Raw genomic sequence first — 16,308 nt, forward strand, 5'->3', positions numbered from 1 at the left:
TTTTTTCTGAAGTTCTGCTCTTTGGCTTTCCACTTACACCCCATAATGTGGCTTTTCTGAAAAGGCAATGCCTTTTTCTCAGCAGATACGAAGTGCCATTACAATCAGCTTGTGTTACTCTTATTTTCCTCTTTACCCTCTGGCACATGGAAAGCCACTTACTCTCTGCATAAGAGCTGAAACTGCCACTGATACTGTGCAGCCATGTGCTTGCTTCCTGTCAGTGATACAGCCTTCTGTCCTGAGAGAAAAACTGTCCCTTGGGACATCAAAACATTAGGCAAAGGTACTGTTCCTTTTCTCCTCCCAAGATTATTTTTTGGTTGGTTAATTAATTGCTTGTTTACTTAATTCAGGGTGGTTTTTTGTAATAGAGGAACTTGACACCAGAAAGAAATTACCAGCCTGGATCAAAAACAGGAGACAATTAAGTCCACTTAAATCCTGTAGTTTGGCTTTGAAGTCACCAATGCCAAAAATTTTGGAAGCAGTGAGATAATCAGTACCTCTTTCTTTTCACATGTTAGAGTTTAAACTCAGAGGCTTGTTGTTTGAAGCTCTTCCAAAATGATGTTCTGTGTTAAACTGTTCCAGCTCTGCAAATTGCTCTTATCTCTAAAGGAATTCCTGTTCTCCCTGAGTTTCCCAGTATGACTGTGCATGGTGTGAAGTGTCCTCTGCTTTTCCATTTTGGGAAATTGTAAACAGATTTTAATAGCTCCTACTGATGATAACATTGATGGTCAGTTTTATAGCCTCCCACTGAGGTTTTCCATTTTGATAAATGTTTGCCTTTCTGGGTCCCTCTGTTTATATATTTTCTTTTCTGTACATGTTCTCCTGGAACCATGAAAGTTGTACATGGGGGCCAGACACCTTCTCCCCCACTGTGGTTTCCACATTAACATCAGTTGGATTAGGTATAGAAGGTCAGCTAGTGTTGCTCTTTTTTTAGTTGTTCCACAGACATTCAGGTAGTTTAAAGCACAGTCTGTTTGGCTGCCCTGAAATCTTTCATTATATTCAACATTCCCTCCAATTTAAGGTATACAGATTCACAATATAAATTATGTGTGACTTAGAGTTGTGGCATCTTAACAGAAGTTTGAAATTTTGTTCAATGCTGACAAAACTTGCTCTTTTCCTTGATGCATTGTTGCTGGCATTGGCTGGAAAGAGAGGAGGAACTTTTGGGTATGAGAAACTTCTCATATCTATCCTTTTCTCATATCCTTTTGAGACTTGTCAGCTACTGTCAACTTCTTTATTAAAAAGGCTTTTGTTTGTTCTCAGTCTTATGCACTTGGAAGATGAAATCCAGCAGCAGTTGATCGAGAATAATAGTTTAAAAGCAGCAGGGATCTTTGAAATAGAAAAAGCTATTTCAACAAGGCAGTAGACAGACGTAAATTGCAGGAGTGGAATCACAGCATGTTTATCATTAGGATATCTTGGATGCTACCTATGCAAAAATATGAGAGTGAAAATTTCACTTATCTTCATGCCAGTTGTCTTCACTGCTTTCTGCAGCCGATTCAGCAGGGGAGCTTTCCACAGAGAGGTGCTGCAGCCTGCACAGGACCTGTGCTCATAAAAGCAGTGGCTTAGGGCCAGCTGATCTAGCTGAGCTCAGTTCCTTGTGGGAATACCTCAGTTAAGGGAAACCAGTTTCTACAGCCAAAAGCAAACTCAGAGTTGAAGTGTCTGCTGCAGCATCTTGGAACATCTTGGCTTGTTCCTTCCTAAACATCTAGACATCTGTTGATCAAGGCAGCTCTTAGAGTGTGTGATTCAACAGCAAGGCTCAAATCTCTAGCATCTGAGATACTGCTGGTATGGAACAACTTTGAACAGTGCTATCATCTAAAAGGACAAAGACATTGTATCTAGCCTAGCATGGATTGGAAAGCAGTGAAGGAAGTAGTGCACAGGTCCTAGGAATAGAACGGATGGGAAGAAAAGCAGAGATTGATAAAATTGAAAGTTTTTAACAAGATTACAATAACAGGTGAAATCCTGATGCCTCCATGTCGGAGTGAAAATTTTCCATTGCCACTGGTAGGGTGAACATTTTGACAACTATATTTTGAAAATAAGCAGTTGTTTTTTCTAAGCTTGTCAACCTAAGACTGTGATTTCAGGGTGAAGCAGGAATCTGAATCAATTAAAATGAGAATTTGAAGCTAAGCACATAAAACATTTTCTTCCTCTTCAGAATTAGACATATTTAATTAAATTAAAGAGGATTGCCTTAGGCAGTGGTTAATTTTGTGTGTAGGTTTAATGTGTTCAAAAGGATCCACTTGCAGTGAACATTGAACAAGTCCTGATTGTCACTATGCACCCATCTCAATTCTAAACAGCAGGGTGATATTCTGGCAAACTGAACAGAAGAACTTGGTTCTCCAGATATTACCTTTAAATCAGTAATAGCCAATAGCACATCTTCATTTACAGTGCGTGCTTTAGATAAGGAGACTATATATGCATTTTTCTGTGAGACACAAGAGAATTACTGTGGACAGAATACTGGTCATGTGGGATATCTATTTAGTAAAAAACATTTATTTAAAAAGAGCTTAAAAATTAAAATGTTGTTATGGTGAACTTGTGAACCTATACATTGCTACTGCCTTTTGCAACTGTGTTAGATTAATTTATGACTGCAGGTGGAATGTTTTCAGACACAACTATGCACTGCAGTGATCACATGCTACCAGGGCAGAAGGAAATAATTATTTCATTTCATGTATTCAAATCATACCATCTTGTAAAAAGAAGATTTCTCAAATTTAACAAAAAAGAAACACTGGAAAGTCAGATATTCTGAAGTAGCAACATGGATTTTACAAAACAACACCTGAGCTGTGGTGATATTTCACCTGTTAGCATCCCATTCCTGGAGGGATGCTTGGGGAGACCAGGGCAAAGATACAGCAGAGCTGTTAAAGCTGCTGCTGAGGTTTCTTACTTTCTCACTAGAAGATTCAGCTGTGCTTTCAAATATCTATGCCTAACCTGTGTTCCCAACAAGGTGGCAGCAGCCAAGTGTCAAAATTCTCTAGCTGACTATGAAAAAATGTCTGACACCTGCTTCTCAAAGAAATGGAACAATAAGTTATTGCTAAGGGATGGATTTTATATGCTGCTGCTTAAGAATGTTGTCATACTTACAGTATCAGTGACTGGTACCTGACATGCTGTTTTTCATTCCTGTGGATCACTATGGTTATAAAATAGGATTTTTCTGCTAGCTAGAAATGCATCACAGAACTGTTCAAAGGCCTGCTCTCCTCATGACCCCAAAGCATGCCAGTGGGAGGTATTCGGCGCAGTGGGAGTTCTCATTACCACTTGACATTTTGCTGTTTGGTTTTCTGCCTGTTGCTATTTAATGATTTCAATTCTTTCTTTGCCAGTCCCAGAAGCCATTTAGCAAGTGATGTTCTATTAGTGCTACTTAACAATGTCAACACAGTCTCTAGGAAAGGAGTTTCATTACCAAGCAGTGTGCTACAGCGTTACCCCTCACCATCTGCTCCTGTCCTGTCCCTCATTGTGTGCTTCCCAGTTAACCCTTTGCCCTGGCCTCCTCATCCTGTGCTCTTGGGGAGGGTGGCAGCTTTGCCTGAACTATAAATACCCTCTGAGGCTAAACAGACTGCAGGTCACTGTAATGGCTGTGACATGGGGGAAGGTTTTGGATGATGTAAATTGGAATATATTTGCTTTGCAGAGGCACAGGCAGAAAAATAGGGCAGTCACAGAGAGCACTGCAGGTTTCTGTCCTTAGCCTACTGTTAATCACAAGCACTTCACAACTCCCATTAGTGTCAGGTCTGGAGGTCTCAAGTAAGTAAAATGTCAAATAAGACTGCAGAGGGAAGATACTGTACCTTATAGGAGAATAAAGACACAAAGACTGAGGGTGAGATTCATTTCACTGAATTTAATCTACCAAAAAGATGGATTACCATTGATACTAATCATCCCTCTCTCCTGTGGAGAGATGGCATATCTCCCAAGGATGATTTACTTGACTCTAATCACTGAGCAACCCTGACTGTTAAGTGGCACCAAGAGGCCAGATTGAGAAGGATGCTCAGCTTCAGATGAGATCAGATAGAGTCCGGACAAGTTCATGGTAGCAAAATTCTTTGCAAGTTATTAAATCCCTAGCAATAATGTCTGGCTTATGAACTTCCTAAGCTGAAAACAGTCAGAGGCTGTGAGTTACTAAGGGGTAGTATCAGACATGTTTCTCCTGTTGTGCTGTTACTCTCCTAAGCATCTATTTATGGCCACAGTTGGAACTAACACCCAAGGGAGATGGACTTTCTCTCGGACACCATATGGCCGTTCCTTGTGCTCTTATGTGAGGCTGCTGGAGCAGTGAGAAGGGGGGAATGCACATTTAGCAAGAGATGATTTTTGCAAATGGGAAATTGGCAGGAAGGTTTATTTCCAGATCTGTGGTGAAGTGCTACTGACCTACAAACAGAAAAACTGGAATTCAGTCTTACAGAAAGAGCCTGTGCCAGGTGCTGAATGTCAGTCCTTTACACCAGGTCACCTCAAGCCTTTCAGAGATTCAGATGAGCTGTTTCACCATGTGCTCCCCTCAGATGGTGCAGACAGCTTGTTTGAGCCTTAGACAGTACAAGGAGATTCAGATTTGACATAATTTACAGCATGCTGTGTAGCTGTGCTGCTACACGGATGCTCCTGCCTTTGTGACAGCAGCAGGGGAACTAACAGGGTGGAAGCTTGTCATTTCAAATAACTCCTTGAGAGCACAGAATGTGTGGCCCAACACCCAGGTATCAATCACCAGAACTGTGTTTATGACCTCCCACCGTATTGGGCACGTGCTCATGTGTGTGTACCTCTATACTTGGGATGATTCAGTTGAAAGATTTTGCAAAATTGACTGTCCTAAATGCTGATAGCCTTAAAATGACTCGTTAAGGAGGCAAGCACCTCTGGTTGAGCATTTTGCTGCCAGTATGGTAAATGTATTCCTGTCATTTGGAGCAGAGATCTTTAATTAGAGTCTCTGTAGCTGTTACATGGCATCATCACTGCATAAATACACTTCTGTTTGAAGTCAGAGCTGCCTTTTATGGCAATCTCTACATAAAAAGAAATGTTGATAAAGCTGAGAAATGCTTTCCTTATCAAATCCCAAGACATAAAAAAAGGCCGGTGGAATTGTATTCAAAAGATCAAGCTGGGCTTTTGAAATGGAAGCTTTTGCTCTCTTTTAAACCACACTGTGTTGAAATTGCCAGCAAAAATCTTTGATGCAGGGAGAACGCATCAGACTTTACTTTTGCAATTTCCTGCTTGGTTTCTTGTAAACTGCTTTTGTCTAACCATATCCGATATCAAAGATAATTTTATTTAATCTGGATTAGGTAGCATGACATATCCACTGTGGTCTTTCATCATTCTCTGTTTAATTTTGAATGTGACACGATATTTTCTAGTACAGATGAAATTTGTTCAGCAGTCAGCTTTGAAAAAGAGCCTGTCTTTTATGTCTCTCTAAAATGTTATGCATGGCAAGCAAAAAAAAAAAAAAAAAAAGACTTCATTCTCAGACTATCAAAGTCTTTGGTGTTGTCTATAGATTACAGCCAGTGTAGAGAGGAGAGGTGTCCATTTCAGCAGCCTCCATAGCACAGCTGCACACAGCCAGAATGGGTATAGTTTGGTTCCAAAGGGAGAGGTTGCTGAGAGAATCAAAATGTGATGCAGGAGAGGAAGGACAGGGTGCTAAGAGATGATTTTTCAGCCCAGTGAGTATTCGACAGGGCAGTTTAGGGCTGAAGGTGTAGCAGCCTGCTGTGATATGGCTGAATAAGGCAAGGCTTGTTCCTCTGTTATTCATAGGCTGTGGTGACTTCAGCAGTAGTGCTGAAGTTAGAGCAGAAGAGAGCCCTGTGGAGAAAGGTGAAAAATAATACCAAAACCCCAAAGGCACTTACTAATAGGGTGTAAAACAGGAGATTTTAGCTAAAGGTTGGAGGGTGACAGCAGCAGCATGCAAACCACTGTGAGGGGGGAAAGGTTGGCTGGTGTTGCAGTGAGGGTGTTTCTAAGGACAATATTCCCAGACTTTTTCAGCTTTCCCTGGAGCCCTGGACCCCTACCAGATCTGAAAGGGGAATGTAGGTAGGATACACTGATGTCTAGGTTTTACTCATTGCTCAAGATCAAACCATTCATCTATGCTGTGATGGAATTTTGGCAGAAAAATTTAGGCATATGACTCTGGGGGTTTTTTTATCCCATAAATACATGGTTTTGGTCTACCTATGTGCTACAGTCCTGACAGAATTTGGTTAGAGAGTACTGCAGAGACTTGGGCCTTACCATACCCCCACTGCTCGAGGTTTATTACAGGATATTCAGAAACCTGTGTCCTGAGCATTTATAGATATGTGAAACAGATGTTCTGCAGCTTTTTCTGAAACAAAGTCCTATACTTACATGAGACTTGGAGAATGCACTCAGTGAGTCAGGGGAAATTTACAGCTCTGCATTCCCAAACATACAAGGGACACAGATGGAAGCAAAAAGCTTTTGTGTGAACCTTTTTTTAGTTGTAAATGGTCTTTGTGCTGCTGTAGGTGTCCTTTTCTTGCCTGATGAGGAATCTCTTCATTTGCAGAAGGATATAATTTTATCCCACTATGTAGAGGTAAAATAGGTCTTGAACCCTGAAGAATATTTGTTGTGATCTAGGATTAAATTGGGAAGACAATTGGAACATGTAAAAGGACATGGTTAAACAGTTTCTTCTTCATATATCTTTTGCATAATGTATCAAGTAACTGTTATTTTACCCAGAACATTTTCTGGTACTGCTGAGAAATCCACCAAGAGAACCAAAGAAACTTTGTCCTTCCCAGTAGGACAAGTCTGGTGTGGGAAAACTTTTAGAAATCTGCCAGTTACTGCATTGTGATGGAGCCTTTCAAAATCCAGTCTGAAGTTTTCTGTTGTATTGATTTATAAACCCTGGATAGTTGCAGTGCTGTGTTTTGCAAGTGAAGTTAGTGCACTGAGTACACTCCACCCCTTTTACAGTAAGAACTTTTTACATGATCTCTACACAAGCCAAGAGTTTGCTTCTGAGTGATGCATAAGAGAATAAATTTTCTGCATCAGATCCTCTCTGTGCTTGTTCAGTGTCTTAGAGTGACATGATACCTTTGCTGGTAGTCACAAAACAATCCTCTTGCTATCAACTCAAAGTCTGGTATCTGAGTGCTTTGTGTATATGGGTATCTCTTCTAAATATTAAGCTGACTTAAAGCCTGCATGCTAGCTCTTCTTTGTATTGCATGTATTATATGCAGGTTTTCTTCAATAATATTGATTCCAACAGAAACGGGAGAAATATTATAGTCTGTGATATTCCTGACAGGTTAGCACCATGTACATGAAATCTCAGTAATTTTGCAAGTTAGCTAATTGTTATTCTTTAATAAGGACTTTGAGACAATGCAAAAGCAGATACTAGCTTTCAGTCTGATTCTGCCATGTTTCTCTTCACAGCTTCCTGTTATGGGAGGAGCCTTTATGGACTCACCCAACGAGGACTTTAGTACAGAGTACTCCCTGTTTAATTCATCAGCCAATGTCCATGCAGCTTCTTCCATGCAGAATCCACCAGAAGAGACATCCCGTTCTTCAAATGATGCCATATTGTTATGGATTGCAATAATAGCAACAATTGGAAATATTGTGGTTGTGGGAGTGGTGTATGCCTTCACCTTCTAGGATGACTGTCACTACAAACACTGGAAGAAAGGAAATCTTCAACAGTATTTGTCATGTGTATGTATGTATGTATGTATGTGTGTATATATACATGTATATCTATATAAATACATATAACTAGAGACTTTGTTGATTAAGTGCTGCCACAGTCATGGAAATGAAATGCAAGTTAATCATCTTAAGTCTTGATGGCAGAAAGTTTGGATGCAAATTGTGTGGAGGTGAGAGCTTTATTTGAGAACAGAGCCAATACCAGTTTTGTATAGAAATGTAATAAAAGAGAGATCAACTTGGGAATAGTAAATACAGAGAGAGATATTTATATAGAAAGTGCTTATTTTTTACTGTAGATTTTTCTAGCAGTTCTTCTGCAGTTTGTCAGCTTTTTTTTTTTTTTTTTTGGTGCATTTTTTACTGTGGTATAATGTTATATGGAATTGTTCCAAGTCGTGTTTTCTGGACATCTTAATTTCCTTGATGGACCAAATGGTTGGCATTGGTTTGGTTCTGATGAAGTCCAAGTTCATCGTGTGTGGGTCTTCAGCATGGCTGTAGACTCCTGGGCTGTATTCAAAATCATCAGTCTCACAGCCATGAGAGGCAGATGCAGGCTGTCTGTTTCTTGCCTTCCAGTTTCAGTAACTGGAGCTGGTAATCAATAAATTTGTGCTGAACCTGCCTGCTGTTCAGGAGGAGGCACAGCTACTGCTGCTCTGCAGACCCTCTGAATTTCAGAGGAGAAAATGATAAACAGAGTAGCAGCACAAGTTCCCATTTCTGTCTAGAGGTGCTGGATTGCAGTGGTTTGTAGATGCATTCCTTCCAGGAAACAAAAGCCTAATACCACACTTCTCATCTCATTGGGCTGCAATCCACATTTCTTACAGCAGCTGTGTGAGGTTATTAATGTACTGAAAGAATGATGGAAAAATTGTAAAGCCTAATTAATAGTGACTATAGCTATGAGAAAGATAAAATTGAAAGAAAGGTTGGTAACTTCTGTGCTTATGCAGAGGTGAATTCAAGAGTCAGGTATGTCCTGGGGTGGAAACAGCACAAGAAAAGTAATAAATGTCAGATGTGCAGGTGCTTGTATCTCAGTATTAATACATCTCTGGGTTCTGGTGAGGGTCTTGGAAGAGATTTATTTTGTAGCTGGCTTTAGGTAATGACTCTGATTATCCCTTGGATTTGTTCCACTGAGGGGCAACATTTTTACTGCATTTTTTCCACGGGCAGTTCATTTCCAAGATCTGTATCTTTTCAAGACAAGCTGTAGCTTTCCTTGCTTGAGAGATTGTAAAATCTTGAGAGAAGAAAAAAAAAAACACCACTGTTGGAAATCTTCCTTCACCCCCATAAAAATTAAGCAACAATACATAAAATGTATGCACTTTGAGAGCAGCAGACAAATTCTTCTTCTATGTCTGCATGTACTGTCTAGGTTTTCTGAATCATGTAGCTAATACCCTAATTCCAGAAAGCCTTGTCTGCAGGAACAGAGACTATTTTTGACACTTGCCTGCTACTGAGCTTGAGGCTGGGCTATGAGCTGCTGAATGTATAGAGAGGTTTGCATTTTCCACTTTTCTCTTTAAACCCATTTTCCTGCAGGGCTGGTGGACAGTTACTTGAATCAAAGCAGCATGCCCCAAATCAGTGCTTACAACCACTCAGCAGTCACTGTGTATATTTTTCCCTCTCTGTGAACAGTCCTTTAAAGCTAGGAAAGATGCAAACAGAGCTAGCAGTGGGGAGAAAATAAATTAGGTTATTTTGAGGCTAAGAAAAACAATTATGAGCTTCTGTGTGTGTTATTTCCCTATTTGGAGGCAGGATTTTGTGAAGATTGTTGAGGACAGACAAGACCTATACTGGGAAAAAGTTTGAGAAGTCCAGTTCTGGAAGGTCAGAGGGAAAAAAAGCAAATTCTGTCCAATAAAATGACTGTAGTCTTAAGGATGATAGAAAAATTATGATTTTCATTTCCTAAAATAGCTATTAATTCCTTCATAGCCAGAGGACAACAAAAAACAGAGGAGCTGCATAAATTACCTACCTTGTTTGTTTTTGCATCCCTCCTTATTCTTGCTGAACAGAAAGGAAGCTGTTGGAAAGCTGCAGAGAAGTTTCCAATGAAGAATTGAGCAGGACAAGGTCTGGTGTGTAAACATGTAGGATCTGTGAAAATGTTGCTTAATGTAATGTACTGTCCCCAACCATTTTCTGATATTCTGTTGCCTTTGTAATTGTATCAGTTACTCATGGACTTGTCTTCATTGTTCCTGCAGGCTGCCTAGTTAGGCCAGATCCTGCAAGCATTTTGGCATAAAGAGCAAAACATTTCCACCATGCCTAAAACCAGTTTGACACGATGGTCCTTGCCCAGTGGGATTATTCTGCTGCCTAATGAATTTGCCAGCGGAGTGCTTTGTTTAAATTTCCTAGAATATTATTCTTAGTGCAATTAGCAATGTTTGCATCTCTCTCCCAGAGCACTAAACTCTTCAACCATGAAGAAAAGCATTAGAGTGGGAACAGCAAGAAAAAACCACTATTCTGCTAGTGAAACCAAGTGACACTTTTGTGTTGCTTTTCCCAAAGAAAATGCCCTACTTTCATGTGAAACTGATAGTAATAGCAGGAGCCTTGGAAAACAATGAGTTCCACCTCCTGCATCCAGATCATCATCATACATATTTTCATTGTTAGAGGCTGTGTTGTCAAGAAGGGCCAGACAAAACTTTAATTTAAGTAATTGGCTTGACAGGGTGACATGGCAAGCTGGGTGCAAGCAGCAAGTGCAGGCATTTCCTGCCTCATAGTTAAACTGCACACTAACTGTATAGCTTCTCTGTTGGGAGAAAAAGTTACTTCTAGGATGCAGGTACAAGGATACTGCACGTGAGTGTCTGTGTGGAATATTGTCAGGTGTATTGGAGAGCCCTAAATTGCAGAGCTGGTTCAAGCTCTGTTCTACTTTGAGAGTGACAGTATGCACACTGCATTTCTGGATGTTGTGTTCTGGCTTCGTCCACTACAACCACTTCTCTCTTCTGGGAGGTTAGTGAAGGTTTAAATTGAACCCTTGAAAAAGGGGACTAATTCATCATTAAGTTCAGAGAAGCTGCAGAGGGGAATGGAGCAGTGCTGAGTAGGGGATGTTTCACAGGTATGGTCCTGTGAAATATGTTGCCTCTTGAACTCTCAACACAGTTTGACTTGGAGCACTGTAGTTTCTCTGTTCCTTGGAGCCAGGCAGCTGGGTAATTGATGTCACTCACTGAGGAGTGATGAAGAATCCAAGTCCAGACACATTCCCCAGAGCTGTTTTCTGAAGCCTTTCTTTAAAAGAACAGGGTTCTGTGCTTTGCTGAGCACTTTGTGTATGAGCCTGAGAAAAGGATTCCACTTGATCAGTGCCTCAGTTCAAAATGTGTAGCACAGATAGCAGTTAGAAAATCCTGACTGCAGTTCATTCTGTGGGAGATGAAGCAAACCACTTTCTATATGCTCTGCCTCTAGAGGTGTTTTACCTCCAGCTCTGTTGTGCAACCTCATCATACAAACAAAAGAAGCAACTTTGCCCTGCAAAGTTATCAGTCAGCCAAGGAAGACAAACTGGGGTGCCCTAATAAGTCCCTTTTAGCCATGGCCTCTAGGGATCTATGGCAGCATACCAAATAATCAAACTCCCTCTAAAGGATTTTTTTTCTCAAAGCAGCCACCTGCTTGACACAGCAGCTGTGCAACCACTACAGCAAAGAGACTAAAGGCTGAAAAGTTATTCAGGTGGGTGCAATGGAACATTTGAAAGGAGAACTGAGTGGGCAAACCCACTAGAGCTATTCCTGTCATATTTTTATCTGCAAGTAGGAGTTTGTGTTTGCCCACAGCATTAACAACCCGTATTTCTGTGTCAACACACTTGCAAAGCCGATTTTGAAATGGTTGCAACAATAGTAGCAGGGAGACTCATCTGCTACAAAAAAGGCATTTAGCCTTTTCATTGGGCAGATGAGGTCATAGCTATCTCAGAAGTAATGAGATCCCTGCTCCAAAATCCTCACTTGCAATAGGACTTGAGGGCAGTCAGTATCCCACCCAGCTGCTAAGCAGACTGTAATAATCAGCCCCAAATCAAGAGTGAATAGAAGCATCCAGCCATTATTGTCTTGCCCTGTACACCCATTTGAACATAAAAAAAAATACACCTTTGTGTCTGGGACCTAATGAAAACAAGAGCCTCTAGTCTCTGGGTTGTTATGTATTTTGTCTATTATTAAAAGCTTTCATTTTGCTATACTCAAGCAATTCCATTTGGTAATATCCTTTTCACATTTCTCTGCAGGCTGCTGAGAGTTATTAATTTCATGTAGCACTGTCCATTTATCCAAGGTAATTTAACTGAGTTTCCTGTGGCTAATCACAGAATAGAATCTGGAAATTTGCTCTTTGTAGGTGTGACTTCCATTTGAGGTAAATGGACTAAAGATCAGAATCCCAGATCAAAATGCATCTGTGCCTTTAGAACATTCAGAGCTCTGGAGAATTGGATTTCATGTGATTAATGTGCAGGAAGGAAAGGGCAGTGAGGTCCCTGGTGATCATGTCAGCCATGAGGGTTCTGACAGGCTGGGCTGAGTGGTTCATTAACTGCTGCTGTGTCCCTCTGAGCCCTGCTGGCTCCCTGGACACACAGCCAGGGCTGAGTGGGAGCTGAACCACCAGGTACAGCACATCCCTCCTCCCCTCACAGCCTGCTAATCCTCAGGGAAACAAGCACATTTGTGAGAAGAGCCAGAGATCAATATTCTGTTAGCTGTATTGTTCCTGGTACATTGTTCAGTCACCCTAAGCTCAAAAGAGGGGTGGTTTAACATGCATTTAGCCCTTTACCTCTTGTCTGAGAACATCCTACAGCAGTTAAGGCATCCTGAGCCTTAAAGTCTTCTACTGCCCTTAATCTGACACTTTTTGTGTTTCCCCATGCAACCCATCTTTGCCTTTTGCCTCATCTTTTCAGTGCAAAATGGGGAAAATGAAGTCACCACTATGCTCTTCTCTGGACATGTAGGGAATTCCTAACAGCTATGGACCAGCCATGTCCCATTTGAGTTTGTAGTTCTTCAGGGACAAAGAAAGAAGAAAGTGTCCAATTACCTACATAAGCATTTCCAGGGAAATATTTGCCTTTGCAGAACAAAATGCATGACAATTTGATCTCATTCTGGCCTGTCCCAGAGCATTTACACTGAAACATGGGCAGAGTTACTTTTGCTGGTTTGGAAATGACGCCAACACAGCCATGAGCTGGAAAAGAAAATATAAATATGTGACAGTCATCTCAAGGATATGTCTCTAAGGCAGTTTTTCCTGAGTGACATAGGCAGACTCAAGCTGTTGGTAGCAAGGCAAGTGCCCTTTTGTGTGAGCACAAATAGTCTCCCTCTCTTCTGGAATTCTTGGGAGCATTGTGCCACCCATTCTGTCTTTCCCAGGCTACTATATTTCAGTTTTACTATTTTCATGTTCTAAAATGTTCCTGTGTTAGTAGAATACATATAGGATTTACCTCCCAAAGCTCTGCTTAGTCTTCCTGCAAAAGCAAAAACAACCCTGTTTTCTTAAGCGTGGAACATTAATGAGTCAAGTATCATCTGTACAGTAGCATTGTCTCATTTTAATCTTCAGTTTTCTGCCAGCAGGTCTCAAAGGAGATCCTACCATTATCCAGACTTTAAAGATGCTGATAAAAGAAACAAGCAAGAGAATCACAGAATGTCTCCAAAGTCACTGTCCAGTCCTTTAGGCTCTATCATTCATCATTCAGGAATGAGGAATATGGCTCATGGGAAGAGATATTACCCTTGAACTCACATCAATCTCTTTGAGCCCATTGTCACCATCACATAGTCTCTATGCCTTCATTTTATTTCTCCCCTTGTCTTTGCTGTATTCTGTTCATTCCTTGGTATCAGAGCATGTGAGCATTCAGAAGCCAGCAGTGTTCTTCAGCCCTTTCTAGCCAGCTCCTTGGCTGACCTCTGAGAGTAAGGTTAGTGATCAGAAAGGACATTCCACAGTGAGGGCAAAGAACAGTGACACAAGGCCTCTTCTTGGGAGAAAATCTTAATCATTATCTGCCTTAGCACACCACAAAGCGTTTGCCCTAAGCTGAAGGGCAAGATGTGGCTGTGAAGCTTGGTAACTGTGTTGTCAGTATCCATGCAATGCAAAGTTACCTTTCAGAAATTCAGACTGTATGGATACACTACACTGTTCTGCAGCCAGCACTTACTGAGCTTTTCCCAACCCAAAGTCCTTTGTTTTTTTAGCAGATCAGAATCGGTGGTAATGCTCTTGGGGTCAGGTGAGGGCAGTGGGAGTGGGCCCTAAGGAGAACAGAAAAGCTCCATGTGATTTACTGTGGGCTCAGGGCCATTAAAGAGCAGCCTATTCAGTAAAGAAAAACAGCCACAATGTGCTAAGCTATTTCAAATCTAATCACACCTGCAGTTCTCAGACACACAGCCAAGCTGCTACAGCCAGATTGAACATTCAGAAATCCCATTGTACCCAAAGGAAAGCACATTCTTCTGCCAGAACTGAGGGAGCTATGCAGCCTTGTGTTCTGGGAGCTTCCTGAGCTGCAGCCATTACGGTGATATCGCATTTCCTGAGGAGTTCACTCCCACCAATGAACAAATAAAATTGAACTGTTGCAAGTCTGGGCCTAAAACCCCTCTCAGCTGTTGCCTTCATGAGGATGATTGAAGCTCCTGAGCCTGCACACTGCTCCATCCAGAGGGACCTTTGCCTCCACCTGGAGTCAACTGCATTAATAACACCTCTTCTGTACTTCTGACATCTGCTTCACTGGATCAGTTTGCAGGACTAGCCATGCGTTGCTGTGGTTTTATTTTAAATGTAAAGATGTCTGTAGTTTCCTAATCAAAAGCAAGAAAGAAAGCAGATTGCTGTATTTTTTTAAATGAGAAGGTAACAAAACCGAGTCTGAGTATTTTGATAGATATACTGGAAGAGTATACAATGTAGCAAACAGTTGCACTATTTTTTTCCTAGTATGAGTACCCAACCTGAGAAATATTTGTTCTTTCTCTAAGTAAGTCCTCTTCCAGTTCTGAAGTTTGGAAGTTTAGAAGAGTGGAGTACAAAGTCTCAGTGAAATGTGAAGCTTATGTAAATAAATCTGGTAGTTAGCTTTGTGAGGTAGCCTAGTACGTTTGTTTTTCAGTTATCTCAAATACTGCCTAATTATTTGGGGCTTTTTTCTCCCAAAAAAAGCTAAATAGTGACACTTCTGAAAGCACCTGTGCTTCACACAAATCACAGTCATATAGAAATTATATTCTTCAGTTCATGTAAAGCAGCTTTACAGGAGCCCTTTAGTATGCACCGTTACTTTTTCTTAATAACCCTGAACAATTTAATTCTCTTGTGCTTTCTTTCTGCTGCCCTGTTTTGTACACTATCAGGTTTGCAGGGATTCTCTGTATTGTTTTTGTAATACATGGGTTGGTTTCTAGAAAAACCTTTACTGTTGTAATCATTGTTCTTGGATCGTGGAGCTCTATCTGTAAAGAAAAAAACAACTTTAAAAATGCCCTCTGCTTTCTCCAAGTTTACTGTAATTAGCAAGTTCAGTTAAGAGAAATGTATTCCTTTAAGCTCCTGTTATGTTATGTTCTTTTCCAGTTACTGACTGCTTTCACTCTATGTGTACTTAGTACTGGTTCATTCCTTTACTATGGTGAAAATGACAAGTTTTGTTAATATCAGATGGAAATCGTGGTTTTGGATAAAGTTCTTCAAATTGATAATGGTGTGTGCTTTTTCATTTTGTTCTCAGTTCACTAGAGAGTAGTTAGAAGCCTGGAATTGCAGTTATTTAATTATTACCTCCAGTGATACTCTTTATTTCTTGCAATTTACAAACCTGCTACCATGATTTGGTAGCCTTGGGAAACAATCTCTATTGAATGTATGGCATGGAATAGCACTGTGCCTGTTTCTATAGAAATGCATTTACCAGCTCTCAAAGTCCAAGAAGTGCCTCAACACATCTGGGAGCCCAAAAAAAGTCTTCTTTTCTTCAAACATTAGCTCAGAAGCCCTGGCACCACGAGCTGCTCTCTGCCAGTTCTCTCTCCAGCTGAGCTTGCCATCCTGACCCCCAGAGCTCTGCAGGGGCCTTTGTGTGTGTGGCCCCAAAATCCTGACCAAGGGCTTCTGGAGAATTAAAAGGAAAGACCTTGCTGCAGGGTGTCCAGCAAGCCTCACCAAGGCAGATAGTGGCAACAGGAAGAAAGGAAAACATTTAGCCTTGCTAATGCAATGCAGCATACAGATTATTGTGGGCCTTTCCTTATGGTTCTCCTGAAGGGATTCAGTGAGGCAAGCTGAGTTTAGATCTGCTGAAAGAATGGCAAAAGGACATGCTAAGGGACCTCTTAAGCACAATTTAAAATAAAAGAATTGATTTACCTTTGAATT

At 40.9% G+C, this 16,308-nt stretch overlaps 1 protein-coding gene across 2 annotated transcripts in view; it reads left to right on the forward strand.

Annotated features, from left to right (window-relative positions):
* C6H14orf132 (chromosome 6 C14orf132 homolog) overlaps positions 1 to 15,635 on the forward strand; it is a 41,011-nt gene extending 25,376 nt beyond the window's left edge. The window contains exons 2-3 of one of the 2 annotated variants that reach the window (XR_009487018.1): positions 7,567 to 7,848; positions 13,500 to 15,635. Coding sequence is in view for 1 of the 2 variants with exons in the window: in XM_059850255.1 (XP_059706238.1) it covers positions 7,567 to 7,791 (225 nt within the window). In the remaining variant the exon portion in view is untranslated. Of the gene's footprint in view, positions 1 to 7,566 lie in introns of both variants that reach the window. The other variant, XM_059850255.1, reaches the window with a different exon arrangement.
* The last annotated feature ends 673 nt before the right edge of the window (positions 15,636 to 16,308 follow it).

Source organism: Haemorhous mexicanus, chromosome 6 (assembly GCF_027477595.1).
Source record: "Haemorhous mexicanus isolate bHaeMex1 chromosome 6, bHaeMex1.pri, whole genome shotgun sequence".
NCBI lineage: Eukaryota > Metazoa > Chordata > Aves > Passeriformes > Fringillidae > Haemorhous > Haemorhous mexicanus.